The sequence below is a fragment of the Monodon monoceros genome, unplaced genomic scaffold (assembly GCF_005190385.1).
Source record: "Monodon monoceros isolate NGI ecotype Baffin Bay Population unplaced genomic scaffold, NGI_Narwhal_1 Super_Scaffold_20, whole genome shotgun sequence".
In the NCBI taxonomy this organism is placed as follows: domain Eukaryota; kingdom Metazoa; phylum Chordata; class Mammalia; order Artiodactyla; family Monodontidae; genus Monodon; species Monodon monoceros.
In genome coordinates, this window is record NW_021703777.1 from 48,222,188 (window position 1) to 48,247,355 (window position 25,168).

General features: G+C 34.9%; 1 protein-coding gene across 10 annotated transcripts in view; it reads left to right on the forward strand.

The window, feature by feature from the left end:
* ANKRD17 (ankyrin repeat domain 17) overlaps positions 1-25,168 on the forward strand; it is a 161,735-nt gene that overhangs the window by 106,510 nt on the left and 30,057 nt on the right. For all 10 annotated transcript variants that reach the window (XM_029235291.1, XM_029235292.1, XM_029235298.1 and 7 more), the window contains 9 exons: positions 2,690-2,801; positions 2,934-3,079; positions 6,357-6,499; positions 7,257-7,470; positions 7,979-8,154; positions 9,244-9,406; positions 11,730-11,825; positions 13,121-13,237; positions 23,917-24,088. In XM_029235291.1, the coding sequence (XP_029091124.1) occupies positions 2,690-2,801; positions 2,934-3,079; positions 6,357-6,499; positions 7,257-7,470; positions 7,979-8,154; positions 9,244-9,406; positions 11,730-11,825; positions 13,121-13,237; positions 23,917-24,088 (1,339 nt within the window). The remainder of the gene's footprint in view (positions 1-2,689; positions 2,802-2,933; positions 3,080-6,356; positions 6,500-7,256; positions 7,471-7,978; positions 8,155-9,243; positions 9,407-11,729; positions 11,826-13,120; positions 13,238-23,916; positions 24,089-25,168) is intronic.

A 25,168-nucleotide genomic window follows, 5' to 3' on the forward strand; every position in this document is an offset into this window, starting at 1 on the left:
ATGTTATGATACAGAATGGTATATTTTATGATATTGTGAGCTAAATGGAAATTTTCTTTAGACTATAAACCTGGAAAGCTCTTAACAAAGCTCTGGGCATCTTTTTCCTTTCCAGGTTTCTCTTAGATATATGACCAAGAATGTGACTTGGTAACCAGTATAATAACATAACTTTAGTGTTACTTTGCCTTCTAGAAAGTCTTCACCTACATTTCATTTCCTTGATTAGAAATATTCAAAACACCTGTTTTCTTTAATTCAAAACTACCTGTATCTTATCAGTAGTTAATTTTAACCCAAACTCCTACTTCAGTTAAATTTTTTCTTGATATATTGCAAGTCAGGATATTTCTTACCATTTTGGGAATGTGTAGTATATATTTGGGGGAGCGGTGAAAGTCCCACTTCAGAATCTTTAAATTCTTTCATTATTGTCTTAAAAAGATTGTTGTAAAATACTAATTGCTTTAATTTCACCTTAATGCAGAAATATAGTGAAGTTACCTACTTTTAAGTTGCCCAGGGAATTTGACTAACCTCTCCCTCTTCTTCAGCTTTAAATATCTTTTCCTTCAACTCTCACATTGTTCATATTTCTCTCTTAGTTTAAACCTAAATTTGCCCTGTACAGTAACCTGTAAACTCCTAATGAGCAGAGACTGTATTTACTTATCTTTGTCAGCGCTAGAGTATCTAGCAGAGTACTTTGAATATAAAAGGTGCTTAATAAATGTCAATTGAATTGATGTTTTATAATGTGGAAAAAAACCCAAATTTTACTGATCCTCTAAAATTTTCCATGCTTACCTTTTCCAAATTTTGTTTGTCTCTTCATTCTCTATTACGATTGGCACCAGTTTCCTAAATTACTCTTTAACCCCTAGAAGACTTCTAGAAACCTCATAAACTTTATCATAAAGTTGACTCTTTGTAATAAAGATTACTCTTCTACTGATTGTCTATACTAACATAGAGAACACATAATACAGATAGACTTAGCATTCTGTTCACCTCAGTCAGCTGTGCCTTAGGGCTGCTCTCTGATGTAAGAGGGTAAGCAGCATTTTGTTATCGATGATCTTCTTGGGTTTTTTTACAACAGTCTTTACCCATTGTTAGCATGTGTGACCATCGGAAGGTTATTTCTCTGACCTTTGTCTCCTTTTCTCTGAAATCAGATTCCTTCCTTATAAACCTGAAATAAATATAATATTATATAACACAGTAAATATATATTTCATTTATGTAATCCTTTGTTTTATTAGTGATAGCTTTTATTCTATGACCCTTACAGCTACTGTCATTCATTCAACTTAACTATCTTTTATTGTTTCCTAGGCAAGACATCACTAATAGGTAGAGAATGCAAACATAAATAAGACATGTTTATTACCTTCCAGGAATTTATAGTCCCCTGAGGGTGATAGACACATAAGTAACATTAACATAAGGAAGATTGGGGATAAATGCTGTAATAGAGGTGAACATGTAAAAGCAGGAAGATGGCTTAGACAGAGCTATACAATAAAAAAATAATGCAAGACTCATAATTTTATGTTTTCTGGTAGCCACATACTATGATAGAGTGTGACCACTGGTTAAATCTATTATTGGTCACTATCACTGGCATAAGTCAGAAGTAAACTGTATATAAACAGTGTCATGTCTCAATTATAATTGTGTTTGTCTTTCAAAATGCATTGTATATTATATTTTTTTGTTCCTTTAAATTTTTAGGGGCTTTGTTCCTCGAATGCAGTTAAGTTACTTGGAAATAATTTTTTCATTTCAAGACTTGTTTTTCAGCTTTGTTAGATGGGTCCAGAGTAGCTAATTTGGCCTAATGGCTGAGGATTTTTCTTGATATTCTGTGTGTTTTGAGGGTCTTTCTGCTCTGGCTGTGGGAACCAAACTCTTCCCAGTTCTGTGTAAGCTCTAGGTGTTGTTCAGTCCCTTCTGGTAGTCTTTCCCTGGCCTCCAGTAATTTTTCTTATGCACGTGTGTTGATCAGAGCTCAGATGAAGACTCAAGGGGAGCCCTCTGCAGATCTCTGGAGTACTCTCTGTATGTAGTGCCTTCCTCTCCAGTAGTCTACCCCATGAATTCTAGCCACCTTCACTTCTCCAAACTCTCTTTTCAACGCAGGGAGAATGCCAGGCTCTGTTTGGGTACCCTCTTCCTGCACTTTAGCCTGGAAACTCTCCAGGCTATACAATAAGTTAATCATTTCTGTCCTCAGTGATCACTGTCATGTGTTGCCTGTCTAACTAACATCATTTCAAATAGTTTGTCTTTTTTTGTCGTTTGGGATGGGAAGATAAATCTTATCTATGCTACTCCATTTATGGGTAGAAGGGAAAGTGAGTCCACAGTAGTATTTCTTAAAACATGTAGTTGAAAATAGCATATGGTTGAAAATCATATGTTTTTTTTCTTCTTGCTTGCTTTAAGAATTGCCCATAAAGTTCAAGTATTATTTGTAGTGTAAAAAAATCACAAGTTGACCATTTGTGGGGAAAGAAAAGAGGTTACTATCCAAATGTTTGATATAGTAGAATGGTATATATGTGTGCGTATGTGTGTGTGTGTGTGTGTGTGTGTGTGTGTGTGTATTTGGTATATGTACATATTATGTAATTGATGTTAACATTTTTAATTGTCTAATGAGCTAATCAACAATTTTTTACAGACTGAGAGTAATCATGACACGGCACTAACGCTTGCCTGTGCTGGTGGTCATGAGGAACTGGTACAGACATTGCTAGAGAGAGGAGCTAGTATTGAGCACAGAGACAAGAAAGGTAAGGCCTACTTTTGTTAACTTTTCTTCTGAATTATTTGTGTTCTGTGACGAAATACTACTTGTAGCCCTATTTTGATGGACAACAGCACTGTTTCTTTGCTTAGCTAAGAAGATCTTTATTTTACTTCAGGTTTTACTCCGCTCATCTTGGCTGCTACAGCTGGTCATGTTGGTGTTGTGGAAATATTGCTGGACAATGGTGCAGACATTGAAGCCCAGTCAGAAAGAACCAAGGACACACCGCTATCTTTGGCTTGTTCTGGGGGAAGACAGGAGGTATTGTCCCCAAGTGTAATTTTTTTTTTCTCTCTGTTTAACAGATGTGCACTTTAATTTATATGACTTTGTGGTAGCAGTGGACAGACATTAAGATTTATCACAGTAACTGAGACTATAATCTTTTAGCAAAAGGATAAGAATTAGTGTTATAAACTGTCTTGCCAGAAAAATCATACATTGTTTATTATCCTACTCATCTAAAAGTACGAACTGCCATAGGAATCCCTCTGTATTGCATTCAGGCTAAGAGAATGATTAAGACATCCCAAATCAAATCAGCAAGCTCCTGATAAGTGGGGCCTATATTCACTCATCTTTTCCTGTCCCAGAGTACTTAGTGTGAAAGGTACTTAAGCTCAGCCTCTGTTTGCTCCATTGTGTGTCTTCTTCAGACATTTAATAATCAGTTGGATAACCTCATTCTTCTGGCATTTAATAATTAGTTGGATAACCTCATTTTAAATCACTTTTTTAAATCCAATTCTATTCACCAGTCGTGCTGTCTCTATGGATTGGTAACTTCTCAATTAGGGAGTTGTTGAATCTTATATTTAGGAAGCACTCTAGGTCGTTCCAGGTGAGTTTCCTACCCTCAGCTTAAAAATATTTTTCTTTTTTATTTCACCATTCTAATTATTTTCTGTATTCCACAGTGGAGGTGATTCTATCAGTCAGAAATGTAAATGTTCTGTTTTTGATATATAATGAAAGTAAAATTTTGACTTAACTGAAATTTTCAATCACTGTGTGGTTTGAAATCATACTTGTCTCATAACATTTTTCAATATTGAATCAAAAAGAAATCAGTTGATTTTCTTCCTTTCAAAGCAATGTTAAAGCCTATATAGCCTACTGTAATCTTTATGTATTCTTACTAAAATGTAACAGATGAAGTAATAATAATTATAGAAGTCTTTTAGGGTAATAATTTTGCCTATAACACTCTTGCTTTTATTTGGTGTCATTAGAACAGTAAAGTATTTTGAAGTAATTAATAAAATATTAGAAAGTCATTTTACTATAAAATCACAAAATAATTCTTTTATATTGAATGTTTATTACTTTTGGGGAATAGACCATTCCCTCTGAGAGATAACTAGGGTCAGTTATCTTTGCATAAAGGAATTAAGAAAACTTTAGAAATTTGATTAGGGTTTTCTACTTAATTGCTTAAGGGACTCTTTGTAAAATAAAATAGCCTAATGCCAGTTTGGGGGCTTGTTTTTATGATGTTGTTACATAAGCCAGTTAGTCTTACTGCCTCTAAAAGCAAAAATGTGATAGAAAGTCATCTAAAATTAGTCATAGCTTCAGAGAAAGATAAGAATCATATCGCTTATACATGGAATCTTAAAAAAAAATACAAATGAACTTATATACAAAACAGAAATAGACCCACAGACACAGAAAACAAATTTATGGTTACCAAAGGAGAAAGGAGTGGGGGAGGGATAAATTAGGAGTTTGGGATTAACATATACACACTGCTGCGTATGGAATAGATGACCAACAAGGACCTACTGTATAGCACAGGGAACTATACTCAATATTTTATAGTAACCTCTAAGGAAAAAGAATCTGGAAAAAAAAGTATGTATATGTATGTATAATTGAATCACTTTGCTGTACACCTGAAACTAACACAACTTTGTAAATCAATTACACTTCAATAAAAACAATTTTTTTAATGAAATTTAAAAAAGAAAATGCTTATGAATGTGAACTTAAAAAAACCCAAAAGACAAAAAAAAAATAAAATTGGTCATAGCTTTATTCAAACGAGTAAAGTTTTAGCTGGTACTAAGGCAAAGCACTGTTCATTAACATTAATTTATTTCCCAGTTAGATATATTATTGACAGTAAGAGCAAGGATAAGTGCTATGAGCTTGAGCAATCCTTAACTTCCTTATGCCTCATTTGTAAAATGAAGATGAGGTGCTAGTACCTGTGTCAAAGAGTTGTTTTGTGCATTAAATGGCATAATAGACAAAAGATCTATGAATGGCACTTAAATAAATGCTAAATATTCTCAGCAATCAGGGAATGCAAATTAAGACCCCAGTGAGATACCACCAGCCACATCCACTAGAATGGCTAAAATTATAAAGATTGACAATACCAAATTTTGCTGAGGATGTGCAGTAACCAGAACTCCTTGTTGATGAGAGTGTAAATAGTACAACCACTTTAGGAACAGGTTTGGCAATTTCTTAACTAAACATGCACCCAGAAATTCTGCTGCTAGGTGGAGCCCATGAGCAATGAAAATATATTTCCACAAGAAATGTTCATAGCAACTTTATTCAGAATTGCCCAAAACTAGAAACAGTAGAGATGTTTATCAGTAGAAGGGATAAAGCAGCACATTCACATAATGGAATGCTACGCAATACACACAGTTGCCTTTCAAACACTCTGTGATTCATTTATATGAAGATCTATGGTAAATGAAACTAATCTTTGGGTAGGATTGACTGAGAAAGAACATGAGTAAATAACAGATTTAAATTAGGTTTATGCGTTTCTCGATACTCAGTGAATATACACTTAAGTTTTGTGCATTTATTGAAAGTTACAAATTTCACCTAAAAAAAACATAAAAAGCCTAAAAGCAAATAAGAGTTTAGTTCATGGTACACATGCTGATGTGTTTAAGGGAAATTGCAGGTGTCTACAATTTACTTAGAAATGAAATGCATCAAAAAATGATGGACAGACGAATAAATGTGATAAAGTAGGTAGAGGAGAATGTTAATGGTAGAATCTAGGTGATGATTGTATGTAAATTTTTTTCAACTTTTCTGTGTGCTTAAAAATTTTTATGGTAAAATGTTGGGGGAAGATAAGTGTTAGCTTTATTCCAAAAATGTTTTTAACATTTAGTTTTTGATTTTAAGTTTAAAAAATATTTTAAGAACATTTACATGTATAAATGAAAAAATCTTACTCTATTTTACCACTGTGTGGTGGAATAATACAGAAATACTAATTTCCAAAACAGCATTGCACAAGAACACATGAGGTCAAGATCTTTCAATGAAAACACTGTGCCATTTCAACAGATTCCAAAATGGATTTTACTTGAGAAACGATTCCTTTATTGGCCTCTAAGACCTTTTGCTTTCATTTGAGACTGATTTTGTGCAAAGGATGAATGACTTTCCCCTTCTTTTGTTATACAGTAAAGCAGAAAAAAAGAGAAATCAGAAATATACACCTTGCAAGTTGTCTCACCATAAGAAGAAAACACATGTTTTCCTTTTCTTTTTCCAGGTGGTGGAGCTATTGTTAGCTCGAGGGGCAAATAAAGAGCACAGGAATGTTTCTGATTACACACCTCTAAGCCTGGCTGCTTCTGGTGGCTATGTGAACATTATCAAAATATTACTAAATGCAGGAGCTGAGATTAATTCTAGGCAAGTTTTATTCTGTCTCTCCAAGTCCCTTAAGAGTGTTATGTTAAAGATATTTGTAGCACACTTTTTAATGCCATATTTAGGAAATGCCTTCATTACAAATTTAGAATTTAAGTATTTAAAATTGTTGACATAGAACTTGAAAAAATTATCACTTTATTTCTTATGATAAACGTAAACACATCTGTCTTATGTTTTTATTAGCAAGCAAGTATATACTTTAGAATGGAAAGTTCATTTTAATAATGACTTAATAATTTATCACTTTCAGCCCAAGTCATTATGTTGAATGAGATACAGAAAGTATTCTAGTTCTGGGTAGTAAAAGATTTGTAGTGTAGTCTTGGTAATATCTCAAAGATTTAGTAGGGCTGAGAAGAATGATTATTTTAAATAATTCTGCAGAATAAAGAATCTTAAATCCTAAGATAGAATTCCGTATTATCATCTAGTTTTTCTGGGACATTTAAAAAATATATTGGGCTTCCCTGGTGGCGCAGTGGTTGAGAGTCCGTCTACCGATGCAGGGGACACGGGTTTGTGCCCCGGTACGGGAGGATCCCACATGCCGTGGAGCGGCTGGGCCCGTGAGCCATGGCCGCTGAGCCTGTGCATCCGGAGCCTGTGCTCCGCAACGGGAGAGGCCGCAAGAGTGAGAGGCCCGTGTACCGCAAAAAAAAAAAAAAAAAATTTTTTTTAATAAATAAAAATAAAAAATATATTTTTCCCTTTGTTCTCCCCATACTTCCACCCCCAGAACTGGTAGCAAATTGGGCATTTCTCCTCTGATGTTAGCAGCTATGAATGGGCACACAGCTGCCGTTAAGCTCCTGTTAGACATGGGCTCTGACATAAATGCTCAAATAGAAACCAATCGGAACACTGCCCTTACCTTAGCCTGCTTCCAAGGAAGAACTGAAGTGGTTAGTCTTCTGCTTGATAGAAAAGCAAATGTGGAACACAGAGCTAAGGTAAGAAAAAGTCTGAGATTTACCCATGGGTTTATTGCTTTGACATTTAAGGTGTACATTAGCAATATGCTAATTATACTTCTAGTACTTTGTAGTAACATTTATCTCTTACATATATATTTAAACAGAAATCATTCTGTATGACTCAGTTAAGCATTAACTCTTGAAATACCTCAGCAATAGATTTTTATAGGTAATAATGACATTGGGGTTATCAGCTGAAAACTATGTAGTATTATGAAAGAGAAGAGACGGAGCATTTATTAAGTGCCAGTTATATGCCAAGTACATGTGTCTTAAAATTTTTACCAACAAATGGACATTAGGTAGAATCATCTGCTTTCAGTAGACCTCACTGTAACTGAGAGAGGTTAGCAGTGTCAGTGCTGAAATTTAGTCGTGAATTTTGTAACAGCTGTACCGTATTGCTCCCCCAGATCGTTGTTCTTTAACATTTTAGTACTTTCTGGTCTCTTACTTGTTGTTTTTTATTTTTCACCAAACCTAGACTGGCCTCACACCGCTAATGGAAGCTGCCTCTGGTGGATATGCAGAGGTGGGCCGAGTTCTTTTGGATAAAGGTGCTGATGTTAATGCTCCTCCAGTGCCCTCCTCGAGAGATACAGCTTTAACCATAGCAGCAGATAAAGGGCATTATAAATTCTGTGAGCTTCTCATTGGCAGGTATGATGCTACCATACCCTTCATATATGAACATGGTATTACTAGTGATTACTATTCTCTGTGCAAATTGAACTATTAAAAAATCAAATGTGATTACTTCTATAAACTGCAGTGTATTTTTTAATGTTTTAAACCTATCTCTATTATTTTCCACCCATCCAGAGCTATGCTGCATTGTTTAATATATTTCAGTGCAATCTAGAAATACTTCTTTTCTTCCTTTTTTGTCTGTGTATACACTTTTAAAGTACTATAATAAGCTATTTGAACATCCAGCTATTGTCATCCATATTCACATCTCCCACACAGTTTTGCAAAGATATAACCTTAAGTCTTGTAAGTCTGGCAATAATCTAAGGCTTCATTGTTGATTTTCTTGTTCTGTAATTAGGGCTTTTAAGAGACAGTTATGGAACTGTTCAAGATATGAGATAGAGTCCAGGATATTTTTTGTTTTCAGTCACTTAGGAGTTACTTGCCAGTCTTTCAAAGTTGCTTGTCTGCTAAATTAGATTTCCTACTTTAACAGTCTGAAAGACTTTTGCATGGTGTCCTAACAGTAGTAATTAGTAGTAGCTACTATCAACTAGTTATTTACCATGAGTCTTATCTACCATGATGCCCACTGAGTGCTAAACCTTCATGTTATTTTAAGATTCATTCTTTTATGAAGCCACATAATATAAATACATGAATACAAATAATCTGAAAGATATAATCACCTCATAGGATACTGTTTGTGCTCTAGGATACTGTTTAATATATTATGATATTAACAGGATGTATCGTTATTCTTCACTAAAGAAAATTTTACATTTTCTCAGGATTTTAAGCTCAGAATTATGCACAGAGTCATTATTTTTAAAATAAGAAAAGCAATTATTGATATATCATTAGTTTTGATTCAATGGCTTTTAATTTGATGACTGGAAATTCTTTGTAATGTAATTCTGATAGAGAAATATATTTTAGTCCTATATATTTTAAACAGTTTTTTCCTTTACAAAATATTTTCACAAAATTCATAGTTGATTTTTATTATTATCTGTGTCATTTCATTTAAAAGTGATATTTGTGTCATTCATTTAGGGGTGCTCATATTGATGTACGTAACAAGAAGGGGAACACTCCATTGTGGCTGGCAGCAAATGGTGGACACCTTGATGTGGTTCAGTTACTGGTGCAAGCAGGTGCAGATGTGGATGCAGCTGATAACCGCAAGATAACTCCTCTTATGGCAGCATTTAGAAAGGTAGAAGTCTTTCATCCTCAGTCACTTGGATATTTTTCACTTAGGCTAGGAAGTGCATAATTTAATTATCACTAAAGACTCTCATTTTACGATCTAACAGTAGTGATGAAAGCAGTAAAATAATAAGCAAATAATCACTCTGATGGCAACACTGAAAGGTAGATACAGGTATGCCAGAAAAGTCATTAATAGTATCCATATTGGATGTCAAAGCTAAGTAAACTTTTAAAAAGTTGTTCGAATAGTATTTTCAAAATCTAGTTGCAATCTTAATCTTTCACAAAATATAAATCCAACTAAGAGTAATTAATTACTTGTTTATGAATGAGTGTTTTCTTGTATTAGCACAGCAGAGAAAAGTTTAGCTTAAATTGATTTCATTTTTAATTATTCACTTTAATTTCTAGGAAAAAAGGAAAAATGAAAATTCAGCTGCCAGTATTTGAAACCTTCAGAAGTAGAAATAAATTCTGTGAAATTGAAACTTTCTGTAATGCATAGCACAGAACTGTGTATAAGTAATTTGATTTAATGTTTTGGTTGATCTCTTAAATGCAGGTCTGATTTGTTATTGGGGAAGCCAGACTACTATTCCAGGGATTATAATTTTGAGTTTTGTCATTCTGTAGGTATAATTTTGAGTTTTGTCATTCACGTAGGTAAAATCTCTTATAGACTCCAAATTATTTTGTTGTATTGAAAATTTTTAATATATAAATTGTAAAAAAATCATCTTTTCCTTTTTTTCTTATTATTCTCTCTGACTCTTGTTCTTTATACCACCTCCTCCCTGGGTGTTCTAGACTACCTTCCCACTGACTCTCTGAATTTTTTTTTCCTTGCTAATCAAACTTATTCTCAGTGGCTACCTACCTCTTCTCCAAGCAAGCTAGCATATCAAGTTTATCATCCAAACCATTTCACTATGTTAAGTATCCTCTTCAAGTACCTCTTCATGTCTCCCCAGTCTCTGTAATCCTTTGAAATCCAATCTTAGTTTGTTATTCAAAGCCCAATCTAGTGCTTTTAGAGCTCATCTCTCATTGAGTCCCTAATGTGGAGTCTTCTCCTTGCTTGGTCTTTTGTCATTGTCTCTCATAGCACCTTTGTTCTCATCTTGGGAATGCCCATGTCCTTCCTCATTCTTCCAAAATTACTCATTCTTTGGGTACAGTGTAAATCTCCCCTTCTATAGAAACTCTTCCCATTCCATTTGAGTTCACATTGAGATATCTGATCTCTTAAAGGTTGTAGAAATTCTACAATTCATTATTATCTTTATCATTTATTTTGACAAATATATATTGTTATTACCTTAACATCTAACATGCATATATCTCATCTTTCCAAATAGACTTAGCTCCTTAAGAAAGGCACTTATCTTTTATACTCTTTGTATTCATTCCATTATTTTTCTTAGTACCTACCATGTACAACTGTAATTGTAGGGATATTACATTGTACAGATTCCAACTGTTGCTTTTTGTACAAAATATAATAATCAGGGATCCACACACAAAGTCAGGTAACTGTATGAATTGTCCCATATAAATAGTTTAAATACTGTAGAAGTGTTGGTGAGATATCAAGGAAAGGTGCAAATGGCATTTAAGCTATTCATTAAAAGATAGGGATAGTTCAAAAGGATGCAGATGAGAAGGAAGAAATAAATGCAATAGAGGAAATGTACTAAATATAAACAGATGTTTATTCATCCGTTTATATGTGTTGTGTCAGTAATAGTGTGGATTAGAGAAAGTAGAGAGCCTCTTGAAGGCTGGTCTAAAGATTTTGAACTTAGTGAACTGTGTTACAGTGAATAATATAATCATCGCTCAAGCTTTAGGAAAGTGTATGTTATTTCTTTTGCACTACCTAGTATAGTGCTATGCGTTCAGTTTTTATCTCAAAGAAAGAACAAAATTGTTATTTCTACTCTTTTAATGCTTAAAATTGAAACACGATACTCAGGTCTAATGAATTAGCTAGAAAAAAAAAGATGAGGTTTTTCTTTTCTTTCACACATATCCTGCATTTCTTCATACTGACTTTATTGTTTTTTTAAATTCAGAATGGTTTAGAATTTTAGGTCAGGTTATTCTGTATTTTTTTTTTTGGAGGGTAGGATGAAAATGAACAATGTAGATTTATCTAACTTATTAGAACCGAAGCCTGTCTCTTTTTCATTTAAAGTGCGAATAATACCCAATTTAAGTCTTTATTTTGTGACACTAATGTTAATGGAATCTTAGTTAAGATAGACTAGATTTACTGAATCCTGATAGAGTCTGTTTTCAGTCTGACACTGATATCTGTTTTTTAGGGTCATGTGAAGGTGGTGCGCTACTTAGTCAAAGAAGTCAATCAGTTTCCATCAGATTCTGAATGTATGAGATACATAGCAACGATCACTGATAAGGTAATATACTGATTAAATTCATCCCCATTATATGAGCTTGGGATCCCATTTGGCTTTTCATATATATGTATATCCCACACTAAGATAAAAAAAGTCTTAGTTTGAACAATAATGTGTGGTACATAGCACTTTTCGTTTATCTAGGATTTGGGAATGAAGTATGATATTTAAGAATCTCTTCAGATGATTTACTTACCTCATGAAGTAATAAAACATTTTCTGTTTTAGAATTACTTTATCTTTTTAAATAGTACTTAAGCTAATTTAATTTTAATGTAAATACTAAACAATCTAAAGCAAATTATTGTTACTATTCATTAGTGCTGTAATCTATTCAGACAGATATCTCTTCTGAGAGGAACAAGTCAGTGGATTTTTTTATGCCTAAACAAAAATTAACACAGTACTTTTAATTATGGTCAAGAAAACTCTTAACATGTTCAACATAATATAAAAGTTGGAGTAATTGTCAGTTTAAGAATGAATTTGCTAGGATTTTTGCAGGGAAAGTAAGGAAAATAAAATAAATCCCTTTAGAATTCTAATTGAAATCAAAATATTTGAATAAAATCCTAAGAAATGCCTCTGAAAATCTAAAAATGCCTTTCATTTTCTCAGCAGTTATCACATGATAGTGAACAGCTTTTTCCCGTAAGTTTTACTTAACATAGCTAATCCACTGTCTTGCCTGCCTCTAGATTCATTTATGACAATTAATGTTCCTAGATACCCCTTATGGAAGGGGGGCAGAGATTAAAAATAAAGCTTTTGTCTTAACAGGGAAATATCCCTTTCCTGTCAAAAAGTGTGTGTTCTAAGAATGAAATCACTGAGATGTCTATAAATACGTGCTTTTTATGAATGATTCCAGCACAAGAAGTTATAGCAACAAAGCTTAAATATTTGAGAACAGTTCTTGCCAAATAAGTATTTTAAATTGTTTTAAACCCATTTTTTTTTGTTGACGTTGACCTTTTCCTTTAGCCCATTAACCAACTGACAGATTATTGCAGCTCTATTTACAGTATGATTTCTTATATTTAAATAACAGGAGTAAATAATTTTAGTACTAGTCAAATGGATATTATTTTGAAGAACAATAGAGGCTCTTTGCTACTGTATTTTTAAAAATATACCATTTAAATTATGTTTTTATTTGCATTCTTTTTTTGCCTTACTACTGATCTTTATTGCTTATGTTCATTCAAGTACCTTAATTAATATTTTCGTGTTTTCAGGAATCTCTCTAAATGTTAATTTTTTGAGTCTGGAAACATCTTAATTTTTCATTTTAGGAGATGCTGAAGAAGTGCCACCTTTGTATGGAGTCAATAGTACAAGCCAAAGATAGACAGGCTGCTGAAGCAAACAAAAATGCCAGCATTTTATTAGAGGAGTTAGACTTGGAAAAGGTAATGGTAACCTTTACATATGAAAAATACCTACTTTTTTCCTTTCAGCTTCTCTTCCTCCTAATTTGTAATCTGTGTTTTTTTGTTTTGGTTTGGTTTTGCTTTAAATTGTGTACATGATTTTTCTCTCCAAGTTTGGCTCAAATAGTGGAGAGGATTATGAGTATTTTAAACATCATTATATCGTTAAAATAGTTTTCTTTATAATCGAATTAACAAAATGTTATTGTAGGAATTGCATTGATCTGCAAGTCAGGGAACCTAGCCTCTAATGCTCAATTATTTCAACTAATGTTCTGTTAATCCCCATCCAACTCTGTACTTCATTGATCCTAGACCTTGTAATTTGTTGCCAGTGGATTTATCAGAAGTACCAAATACACTAGGAAGGCATACACTACCAAGCCATGACCAACTAGTGAAATATGACCAGTTGATGGAATGTTTAATGCGTACCTTTTTCTTTTATTTTATTTTTATAAAATTGTACGATTTAAATGCATGAAATTTATTGTATATCTATTATTTTTTTAACACCTTTATTAGAGTAGAATTGTTTTACAATAGTGTGTTAGTTTCTGCTTTATAACAAAGTGAATCAGCTATACATATACATATATCCCCATATCTCCTCCCTCTTGTATCTCCCTCCCACCCTCCCTATCCCACCCCTCTAGGTGGTCACAAAGCAACGGAGCTGATCTCCCTGTGCTATGCGGCTGCTTCCCACTAGCTATCTATTTTACATTTGTTAGTATATATAAGTCCATGCCACTCTCTCACTTCGTCCCAGCTTACCTTTCCCCCTCCCTGTGTCCTCAAGTCCATTCTCTACGTCTGTGTCTTTATTCCTCTTTATTCCTTTCCTGCCCTTTAATGCGTACCTTTTTAAATGGATGATTTCTCTTGTATTTTTCTCTTTCAGGCACACTACAGTATCATTCCCATTTATTCCCATGGGGAGTAAAACACTCCAAACAATGTACAGTTTGGGCAGTCCCATAGCTGCTTCTTTACTCTCTGTTCCTATCAATAACTGTACTCTATAATGTAATAGTAGGAAAAGAATTGGTTGGTATTGAATATTATGGAATATATATTCTGCCATATTTCATCTTTTTAAAAAAGGTTAAAAATGCTATGAAATTTAACATATACTTTTTAGATTTATAAAGGATATGCAGTGATAGTGGGGGCTGGGGCAACCCCCCCCATGCAGTTGAAAAGCAATGTAACTTTACACTTGGGCCCTCCATATCTGCAGTTTCAAGTCCATGGATTTCAACCAACCACAGATTATGTAGTACTGTAGTACTTATTCATTTTAAAGAATCCACATAAAGTGGGCCTGCACAGTGTTGTTCACAGGTCAATTGTATATATAACATTTTTCATTTGAGTCAGGTCCATTCTTTTTAATTAGACTTACTGACTTTGTTAAGCTATATATTTCATCTCACATAAAGAAAGTATGAATTATTTTAAACATTTTGTTCTAAAGTCAATGTGAAAATATAGTATTCTGAAAAATATATTTAAAATCAGAGGTTCTTCTTCTTTTTTTTTCTTTTTTTTTTTTTTGCGGTACGCAGGCCTTTCACTGTTGTGGCCTCTCCCGTTGCGGAGCACAGGCTCCGGACACGCAGGCTCAGCGACCATGGCTCACGGGCCCAGCCGCTCCGCGGCATGTGGGATCTTCCCAGACCGGGGCACGAACCAGTGTCCCCTGCATCGGCAGGCGGACTCTCAACCACTGCGCCACCAGGGAAGCCCCAGAGGTTCTTCATTTTAAAAACTTTCTAGTTTAGATTCTGATCAAATGAAAATTAGCTTTTTTGGCCACTTTGAAGTTTTAATTGAACACATTGAGAACAGATATGGTTATAATTATTGTAACTATACTTTACCTATTTTTAATATTCAGTTTCATCAAATATTTATTTAATGTTCACTAAATACCAGGCAATATAATAGGGCCAAGTTGTATGACAGAATATGTATTATTTGAGTCTTCTCTGTAAGAAATATTATTACCCTCATATTACAGATGGAGAAACTGAATCTATGGGAAGTTAAGTAACTTGCCGAAGCTAGGCTAAGATTTAAATCCACTTTTTTTTATTCTAAATTCCCTGCTTTCCTCTCCTCCCTTAATTGAAGTCAACCTACATTTTAGTGCTTTCTTCTTATAATATTATCCTGTTTTTGCATTACTCTCTCATTTTTAGATGTTAGAATCGCTAATTTATTTCATAATATTGTTTCTTTTTGCATTTTTATAAATCTTAGAAGACATCCTTTCTATAGCTGAGACATAGATATCTGTTTTTAAACAAAATCTTTAATTGTTTCATACCTTTGTTGTTTATACGTTACATGAAATACATTTAGAGATTTACTGCATACCTGTGGATCAAAGTCAAGAAGCAGCTTTTAGGAATGTCCTATTGTGCATGTCTATTCTCAGTCAACTTCAATGATTTATTTTCTTTTTTCTTTATTACAATAATGTGTTCAGTTTAAACTGTGAACTATGCAAAGATAACTAACAGAAAAGCATACGCCATCATTGTAAGGTAACTGAAGTTCAAAACCTGGTATGGTAATTAACTAAAAGTCCTCACTTCTGACCTTTAAAACCTTTTAAGACCTTACATGTTCTGCCCACTCACACCACTTCTTACTCCTGTCTGATCTTATTTCACTACTTTCTCTTGGTCACTTTGCTCTATCCATAATGACCATCCTTTTTGCTCTTGCTATGCCTTCTGCCTTGAATGTCACTTCACTTGCCTCATATTTTAGTCTCCCTTTCACATTCTTCCTACTCTTCTTCCCTTCTTTATTTTCATGTTCTAATATTCTAAATACTGTATTTTACTTAGTTATCTTGTTTGTCTCTCTCTACTAGTAGATTGTATGAACTACAAAATGGTGCCTGGCATGTTAGTAAACATTTGTTGAACAAATAAATATCCATGTATATGAAAACTGTACTTTTTAAAAATTAGAATCATGTGAACATATTACTCTAATACTTGCTTTTCAACTCTCTCAATAAGTGAAGAATATTGTCAGCTGATAGTGATTTATAACTGCATAATATACTCCATAGTAGGTTTGTTTCCAGTTTTGTCACTACAAATAATGTTGCAATAAACATCATTATACATGTTTCTTTATATTTTGGTGCTTTTATTTTTATGGAGTAAGTTTCTTCACTTAGGTCAGTGTATTTTAAATTTGATACTTTCAGAATATTTTCCTACCACCATCAGCAATACATAAGTGTTTTTTCCTTGAATTCTTGCCAGTCTTTCTTAACCTAGATGTTCATGCTTTCACAGCCTCAGATTTAAAGCAATTCAAAAGGAATTTCTTTCAATGTCATTGCATATTTTCCAGTTTTATTTATTTTTTTTTTTCCGGTACGTGGGCCTCTCACTGTTGTGGCCTCTCCCATTGCGGAGCACAGGCTCAGCAGCCATGGCTCACAGGCCCAGCTGCTCTGCGGCATGTGGGATCCTCCTGGACCGGGGCACGAACCCGTGTCCCCTGCATCAGCAGGCGGACTCTCAACCACTGCGCCACCAGGGAAGCCCTATTTTCCAGTATTAATTCTTAATCAAAAATTAATTAGTTGCAAATTCTTCTGCATGGACTGATACTTTATAAACAGTTTTGAATGGGGATGGTACATAGATAGAATTCTAGACTGTGGACGAGACTGTTCTTTCCTGAACTCCAGCCCCTTTCTATTTCTATTTGAAAAATTATCAGATTGAGATGTGTTAGGGTTTGGTTCACTATTTTTTATGTATGATTTACATCTGGAAAAATACACCATTTTGCCTTTTGAGGCTCAGTACATTCTGGCTCCACCATTTCTGATTTAGAAATATCATTGGAGTCGTCTTGTCTGGTTTAACTTGGATGTTCTGCATGGGTAACTTGTGTAAAAATGCTCCTTTGATCAACCTTTCTAATTTGAAAATGTTGGTTAATAGGTTTGTAAAAATTGCTGCTGAGAATACTGCTCATTATATTTACCAGATTCCCTTATCCTTATGCAGCAAACACTATATGGAAGAGTCCATGCTCTAGAGCAGTTCATCTGGTCTAACTGTGGAATACTCTGGCAGTTAATTTCTTGTTCTCTTAGGACATTAACAACTAGGTTATGTTTTGGGCTGTTAGAATCCATAGTGGGTATTATTGGTCTGCATTTTTAATGTTTTACCCCTCTACTTTATCACTTATTGTTTTTTCTCTTTGTAAACTTTCATAATCTTTTAGGGAGCTATGTACGGTATATTTTTAAAATATTCCTAATAGATGTGTTCAGTTGGGTTTTTTGCCACCACTGAAGCTATTAATATGCCCACCTCACAATCTCAGTTTCATACCTTTCATTCTCTGATTATCACCTCTTGTCTTTTCAGCTTTACTCCCTCTAGAATTCTACCTCCAGCAAGCCTAAAAACATTCTGTCTACCAATAAATTGTAGGATCCATTTATCATACCACCCTTCACTGGCCTTACTCTTTTCTTTCTCCCTTTTCTTTACTGAAGCCTAGTAACTAAAGGTGTCTAAGGAAAAAAAGCATTCAACCTTGATGACTAATTTTACTTTAAATGTGTGAAAGTGAACCCTTTAATGCTGCCCAGTAGTCATACTATATATTTCCCTAGTTTAATTTACTCTCCCACTCTTCTAGACCATTAGTTCTTTCTCCTTTATCCTGTGACTTCTGCTACATTCTCTTCTTCAACCTCTGATGACCTTGCATGCTACTTCAGTAAGAAAACTGAAGCACCAGAAGAAAACTGCCAGAGACTTCCCCTACCCCATCTCCCCAACCCACCAAGCCCTGTACCCATATATTTCCTACCAATTACTAGATAAACTTGTAAGCAATCCCTCCGTTTGTGAACTACATCATATTTTCTGTCTGCCATCCCTTACTCAAAAACATTGTTGTGGGGCTTCCCTGGTGGCACAGTGGTTGAGAGTCCGCCTGCCGATGCGGGGGACACAGGTTCGTGCCCCGGTCCGGGAAGATCCCACATGCTGCGGAGCGGCTGCGCCTGTGAGCCATGGCCGCTGAGCCTGCGCGTCCGGAGCCTGTGCTCCGCAACGGGAGAGGCCGCAGCGATGAGAGGCCTGCGTACCGGCAGTTTTCTTTTCTTCTATATCATTTCCCCCCCTCTCATGGATCATCCTCATCATCATATAAGCTTCTTTGTCCAATCTTAAAAAAAACTTTTGATTTTTCCAACACGCACCTCCCCGCCCCCCCATTTTCAGCTACAAGCCCATTTCTGCTCCCATTTGCAGCAAAACTTGTCTATTTTGGGTATTCCAATTCTTTTTTGTCTTGAATCTACTCCTACCAGGCTCTCACTCCTACAGCTCCACCAAAACTACGCCTTTACGGTCTTTGGGGACTCTCACTAGCTAATTCCAGTGATTACTTCTCTATCCTTATCTTACTAAGCCTAATAACACCTGACATACTCTATTTATTTGGCCTTCATTACACTACACACTCTTGGTTTTTCTCTTATCTTTCTGAATGTTCCTTCTGTATCTCTAGTTCCTCCTCTTCTCTCCTCTTAGTTGGCAAGTCATTTAGCTTATTACATGATCTTCTTTATCCACTGGTCATCTCATCCTGCTTCTTACCTTTAAATATATACTAGCTGATCCCAAATTTATATCTTTAGCCCAAACCTCTTCCCTACATTCCAGTCTCATATCTAGCTAGCTACTCAACATGTCATTTTGGATACTTAATTAGACATCTCATACTTACGTTCAAATGTGAACTCCTGATCTTTGCCCACTCCAAACCCACAACTCTGTCTTGTAATTGCTCAGGCTAAAGATATCAATATCATGCTTGATTTCTCTCTGTCCTCCATTGTGTTGGAAAATCTAGTTACCTTTGCCTTAGGACTATATCAAGGATCCTAGTCACTGTTTATCACTTCTCACCCTGATTCAAGTCATTAATATCATCTTTTACCTGTATTTCCACAGTAGTCATTTAACTGATCTCCCTGATTCCATCATTGCTCTCCAGTCTGTTCTCTATTTAACACTTACAGTGATCCTCTATATCAGTTAAATCAAATCACTCTTTTGCTCAAAACCCTACAGTGCCATTTCCCTCAGAGTAAAAGATAAAAAGTCTTTAAAATGCCCCGTGGGACCTTAGATGATGAAGTCTCCTGATATGTTCTCTGAAAGTCATTTTCTATTATTCTCAACCAGACTGACCTACTTAAACATTCCAGGCCTACTTGAACATACAGCTTACATACTGACTGTTCTTTTTGCCTGCTGTACTTCAAATCTTTTAAATGTTTACTTAAACTTCACCTTCATGTTCCCCTATATGTCCCCATATACACACTTCTCTTCCTCTGCTCCAGTATTCCTGTTTTACATTGTACTTAACACCTTTTTAAAAAACTGTATAATGTATTATGTTTGCTATCTGTGTGCCTCCCCCAGCAACTAAATGTAAGCTTCATGAGGGCAGGGATATTTTGTCTTCTGCTTAGTCCTAAGAGACTAGAACCATGCTTAGTACAGTTATCAAAAAAATTTTGCTGGATCCTGCCCTTCCCTTCCCCTGTACTCCTTGATCTCTTTTTCTGTTATTGATACCACTACTGAATTCAGAAATAATTGAAATCTTGATGTAGTTTTCAGATTCTCAATTATCTTTGCTCCGCATTCTCTATATCCATCAAATAAGTTAGTGTAGTAAATTAACTTAATCCAGTATCTGGCACATATTAACCCCCTAAATATTAATGGTATCAGTATCATCATCATGACCTTTAATTGAGCTTTGGCAGTCTCTTTATGTCTTCTGTTCCATCCTCTCCTAAATTATCACTTCTCACCTGAAGTATTGCAGTAGGCTTCTTAACAGTCTGTCTATAAATAAATACCTTTGCCTCTGTCATCTTTTGCCTTCAGTTTAATCCTTCTTTATTCCAGTGTAACTTTTCCAGTTCCCATAGTTTCTGATACACAGATATGATTGCCTTTACTCCCTACTCGAAATCCTTCAGTCTTCGTTGTCTGCATGGGAAATTTAAAACATTTGGCTCTTCCTGTCTTCTCTAGGCTCATCACTCACTATGGTTTTCTACTCCTCACATATCTCATTCACATAACTGTATCCAAATATGCACATGGGGGACTTCCCTGGCGGTCCAGTGGTTAAGACTCCGCACTTCCAATGCAGGGGGTGTGGGTTCTATCTCTGGTCAGGGAGCTAAGATCCCACGTGGCTCGAGGTGCGGCCAAAAAAAGAAAAAAACAGATTTGCACATGGTATTTCTTTAGTCTGGACTGCCTTTCCCTGAATCCTTAAATTCTCATCTTAAAAAGCTTAACTCTCAAACATCAATTTGTTTCCTGAATCTATAATTAGAAATCACCAGTTAGGGAATTCCCTGGCAGTCCAGTGATTAGGACTCAGTGTTTTCGCTACTGCTGGGGCCTGGGTTGGGGAACTAAGATCCTGCAGACAAAAGAAAAAATCAGTTGGACCTAGTGCCCTTTCTTTCCTTTTCCACAATGAGGTTATTTATTCTGCAATTTGACTCTTTTCTTCAAAACCTCTACCCTCCCCCACAAATGCTCACAAACATGTAGCAGCTCCCCGGTAAGTGAAATGAGGTCTAGGGCATGTACCTTGTGAGAAAATATAGAATGTAGGCTGAATTTCTAACCCTGTTTACCTGCACCTCCAGACTTACTCGAGTCTCATGGTTTAAATACTCTGTTTTCATCTTTTCTCCTTCGGATCTTGTATCATTTATTACCACCTCTCCCATACTTTAGTGCCTGCTGTTTCATTAACTCCTACCCTCTTTCTACAACTTCATGAAGTTAACTATCCTAATGAAACCATACCACAAATTTAGTATTTTGTTTCCTTATCTAAATATTTTAAGGGAATAATCTGTGTCTTGTTGACTCTACTTTTCTTTTTTCCTTTTTTTTTTTTTTTTTTACTTGTAATTCTCCATCCAGGACCATTTGCTGCTTACTTCTCCACTAATTCAGTGAACTAACTATGGCAGAGGTCACCAATGGCATCTTATTGCCAAATCCAGAATAAGATTAGACATCTCATACTTGTGTCCTTACTGATACTTTGTGATACTTACCAGTGTTGATTTGCTTTCCTTTATGAAACTCTTCTCCCATTGAAGCTGCTTTCTCCTGATTGTCTTCTTCTGCCTGATATATGCCTTTCTAAAAGTCTCATTTGATCTTCCTTTTTTTTTTTTTTTTTTTTTTTTTTTTTTTGCGGTACGCGGGCCTCTCACTGTTGTGGCCTCTCCTGTTGCGGAGCACAGGCTCTGGACACGCAGGCTCAGCGGCCATGGCTCACGGGCCCAGCCGCTCCGCGGCATGTGGGATCCTCCCAGACCAGGACACGAACCCGTGTCCCCTGCATCAGCAGGTGGACTCTAAACCACTGCGCCACCAGGGAAGCCCTAGTTTTTCTATTTTTAAAAGTTCTTCCCCCCTCTTGAATACCAATCACAATTATTTCTTACCACTGGACACATTTTAAAAATCAAGCAAAATTAATAATTCATCTGGCCGAGCCAAAAGTCTTAAACCTCACTTGTTATTTTTATCCCCCCAAATCTATTTCCTGGCTTTTTTTCCATACAGATGTGATATAGATGAAATATCAGTTTTATTATTCCTGATTCTAAATTGGAGAGGCTTAGTATCTATCTGTAGCCACAGGTGCTTTGAAAATGTTTCTTTGGCACACCCTTCACCCCCCTTTCTACTCCTTCTCTTCCCTTTACACTTAGCTATTTATTTCTTGAAAGTCAGCAAAACAGATCAACCCCAGGCCTCCCTCACTGGAGCTCAGGCAGAGATGTAGAAAGTATACGGATCCTGAGGACAGGAGCTTAGCTACATTAAAGCAAGGCTGAATGAGCTGAGTCATACACGCTCAGTTCCTTCTTTCAAACTCACCAATCAGGTAGTACTCCTTCCTTGTAGTGAACTAGGGTGTGAAGGTCACCAATTACTGTTTTCTTCTCAGTCCTTTGGAAAGGTCAAAAGCTGCTCCCTTACTGGTCTTCAGAGGAAACTTGGGTACTTCTGGAAGACCAGCAAAAATTTCTAGGGGGTAGGTACTATGCAGACAGTTTTTATATCTCCAGTTTCCATTTGTGTTCTTTCCTAAAATCCATCTGCTTGAGAAAGTATCTGGTGTTCTATAGATTCTCCTTAATTATTTACCTTTTCGGAAACAAAAGTCATATCTCTTACCCAAGAGAATGTAATTATGGTGCATTGCCCCAGGGTGTGAAAACTTTCAAGGTGGGCAAAACCTTTTAGGCACCCAACAAGGATTATTTCAAAAGGGAGGAGGAGTGTCTAGCAAAAGCTAGAGACTTAAAAAGTCAGACTTTTTCTCAAGAAAAGTAAGTCTGATTTGGCTTATAAGTTTGTCTTTAAGCGCTGCTTTCAGTAGTTAGGATATTGTGACATTTTCCATAAACTAAGTATCATTGTTTTGACACATATTTAAAATATACATAAAATATATAGAAAGCTAGATTATATCAAGGAATATGTACTTTGAAAATGTCATTTAGAGAACATGCAAACAAAAGAGTTTGTAGATGATTTTACCATTTTATGAGCCAAAGAGGAAAATTTAATAGTTAAAATAGCTTATTAAGAGATGTTATTTGACTTTAAAACTTATTCCTAGTTTTTTTGACTGTGAAAGTAATATGTATCCAGTTTAACAAATAGAAACAATGTACAGTTATATAAAGTAAAATTGAAAGTCACCATCTTTCTGCTACTTCTTGTCCAAGCCCATGCTCTAGAGGTAATCACTAGTAAACCTTTGATTTGTATCCTGGATAGATTCACATAAAGCACCGCCCCCCCACCCCCACCACCAAATGAGATCATTGGTTTGCAATTTGCCTTTTTTTTCCTAGCAAATGTAAATTGTGAGCATTTTCCCAGGTATACATTTATAACTTTTAATGGCTGCCTAGTATTCTGTGAATGTATACTCTTGTTAACTTCTCCCCACCCCATGGATTTACCTAGCTTCCATTTACTAGTATTGTAATCAACTTTGCAATGGAAAGTATTGAGCCTATATTTTTCCACTAGAGTAGTCATTTTATAGAATATATTCTTAGGATAAGCACTTTGTAATTTTCATAGGAGGCTTTCAAATTACCTTTCTAAAAATGTTAATGTTTATACTGACAGCAGTGTAGGGAAGAATTCATTTTCCCAAACTTTTGCTAGCTGATATCTTTTTTAATTTTCCCAAATTAATGAACAAAACATGGTAGCTTGTTATTTTAATTTATATTTCCATAGTGATTATGAAGTTATGTATATCTTTATCATTCATCCATTTTGAAATTAGGTTGTCTTTATCATTAATTTGATCTTGACATTTAAAAATATTATTTTCTCTTTACAGTGATTTGAGTATGATCTTGATCAAACAATGAATTGAACTAAGATGACTTTGAATTGTATGGTATCCCAGTACCCCTAATGATAAAATGACATTATGTGACAACTTTTTTCCAAGGTAAATTCCAGTGTTATAATTCTGTTTTATTGATTCTTTAACAGTTAAGGGAAGAAAGCCGGAGGCTGGCTTTGGCTGCAAAAAGAGAAAAGAGAAAGGAGAAGAGAAGAAAGAAAAAAGAAGAACAAAGAAGAAAACTAGAAGAGATTGAAGCCAAAAATAAAGAAAACTTTGAACTCCAAGCTGCTCAAGAAAAAGAAAAGCATAAAGTTGAAGGTATTTTCTCTAAACCATCTAATTTGTTTCATGTAATACATTCTACTCAAAATTATATTTCCTTAAATATCAGTAACTTAAGGTGAAAAAAGATCTCTACGTTATTAAGGCCTAAAGTGTTCATATGCTATTTTCATTTTTTGACTTCTTCCCAGCTTTTTATTATAAAGAATTTCAAACCTACACACAAGTTGAAAGAATAATGAAACAAACACCTGAAATACCCTTCACCTAATTTAAAAATAAACATTTTACTATATTTGCTTTATCTTTTTCTCTAAATATACATACATAGTTTTTTCCTAAGCAGTCTGAAAGTAAATTGCAGACATCTGACATTGCACCTATAAAACATCAGCACACATCCAAGGAATGACATTTGCTTACATAATTGCAATACCATTTATAATACCTTAAAAATTTAACAGTAATTCCATAATTTCATCTACAGCCAAGACCATATTCAGATTTTTCTTAAATGAGGGAATTATTTTTAACTACATTCTAAATAAAAAATTATTTGAGATGAGGATATTGTTAGAAAGAACCATTGTCATTAAACCACCAAATATTTATGCTGTGTGTGTGTGTTAATTTCCCCCTCCTCCAGCCTTTTATTTTGAAAAATTTCAAACTACAGAAAAGTTTAAGGATTAGTATAATGAACGCCTGTAAGTCACCTAGATTCATATAACATTTTGGCACATTTGTTTATCTTTTTTCCTCTCTCTTTTTTTGAATAGTCTTATATATGTTGTACACATCATACGAAATTACCCCTAAATACTTGAGCAGTGTTTCCCAGAAAAAGAACATTATTTTACATAACCACAATAACATTATTACACTTAAGAAATTTAATAATTATGTAATAATATGTAATATATGGTACATATTCATATTTCCCAAAGTGTCCCTGAAATATTTTTTATAACTGCCTACTGTGCGTTGTTTAGAACTTAGGGACAGAGAGAATAGATCAATCATATTTATCTCATTACCAGTGAATGCTGGAATGACTGATAACTTTATATCTAATAGTAGTAGTAAAGTAAATTCAGCATTTATTTTTGTCCAGTG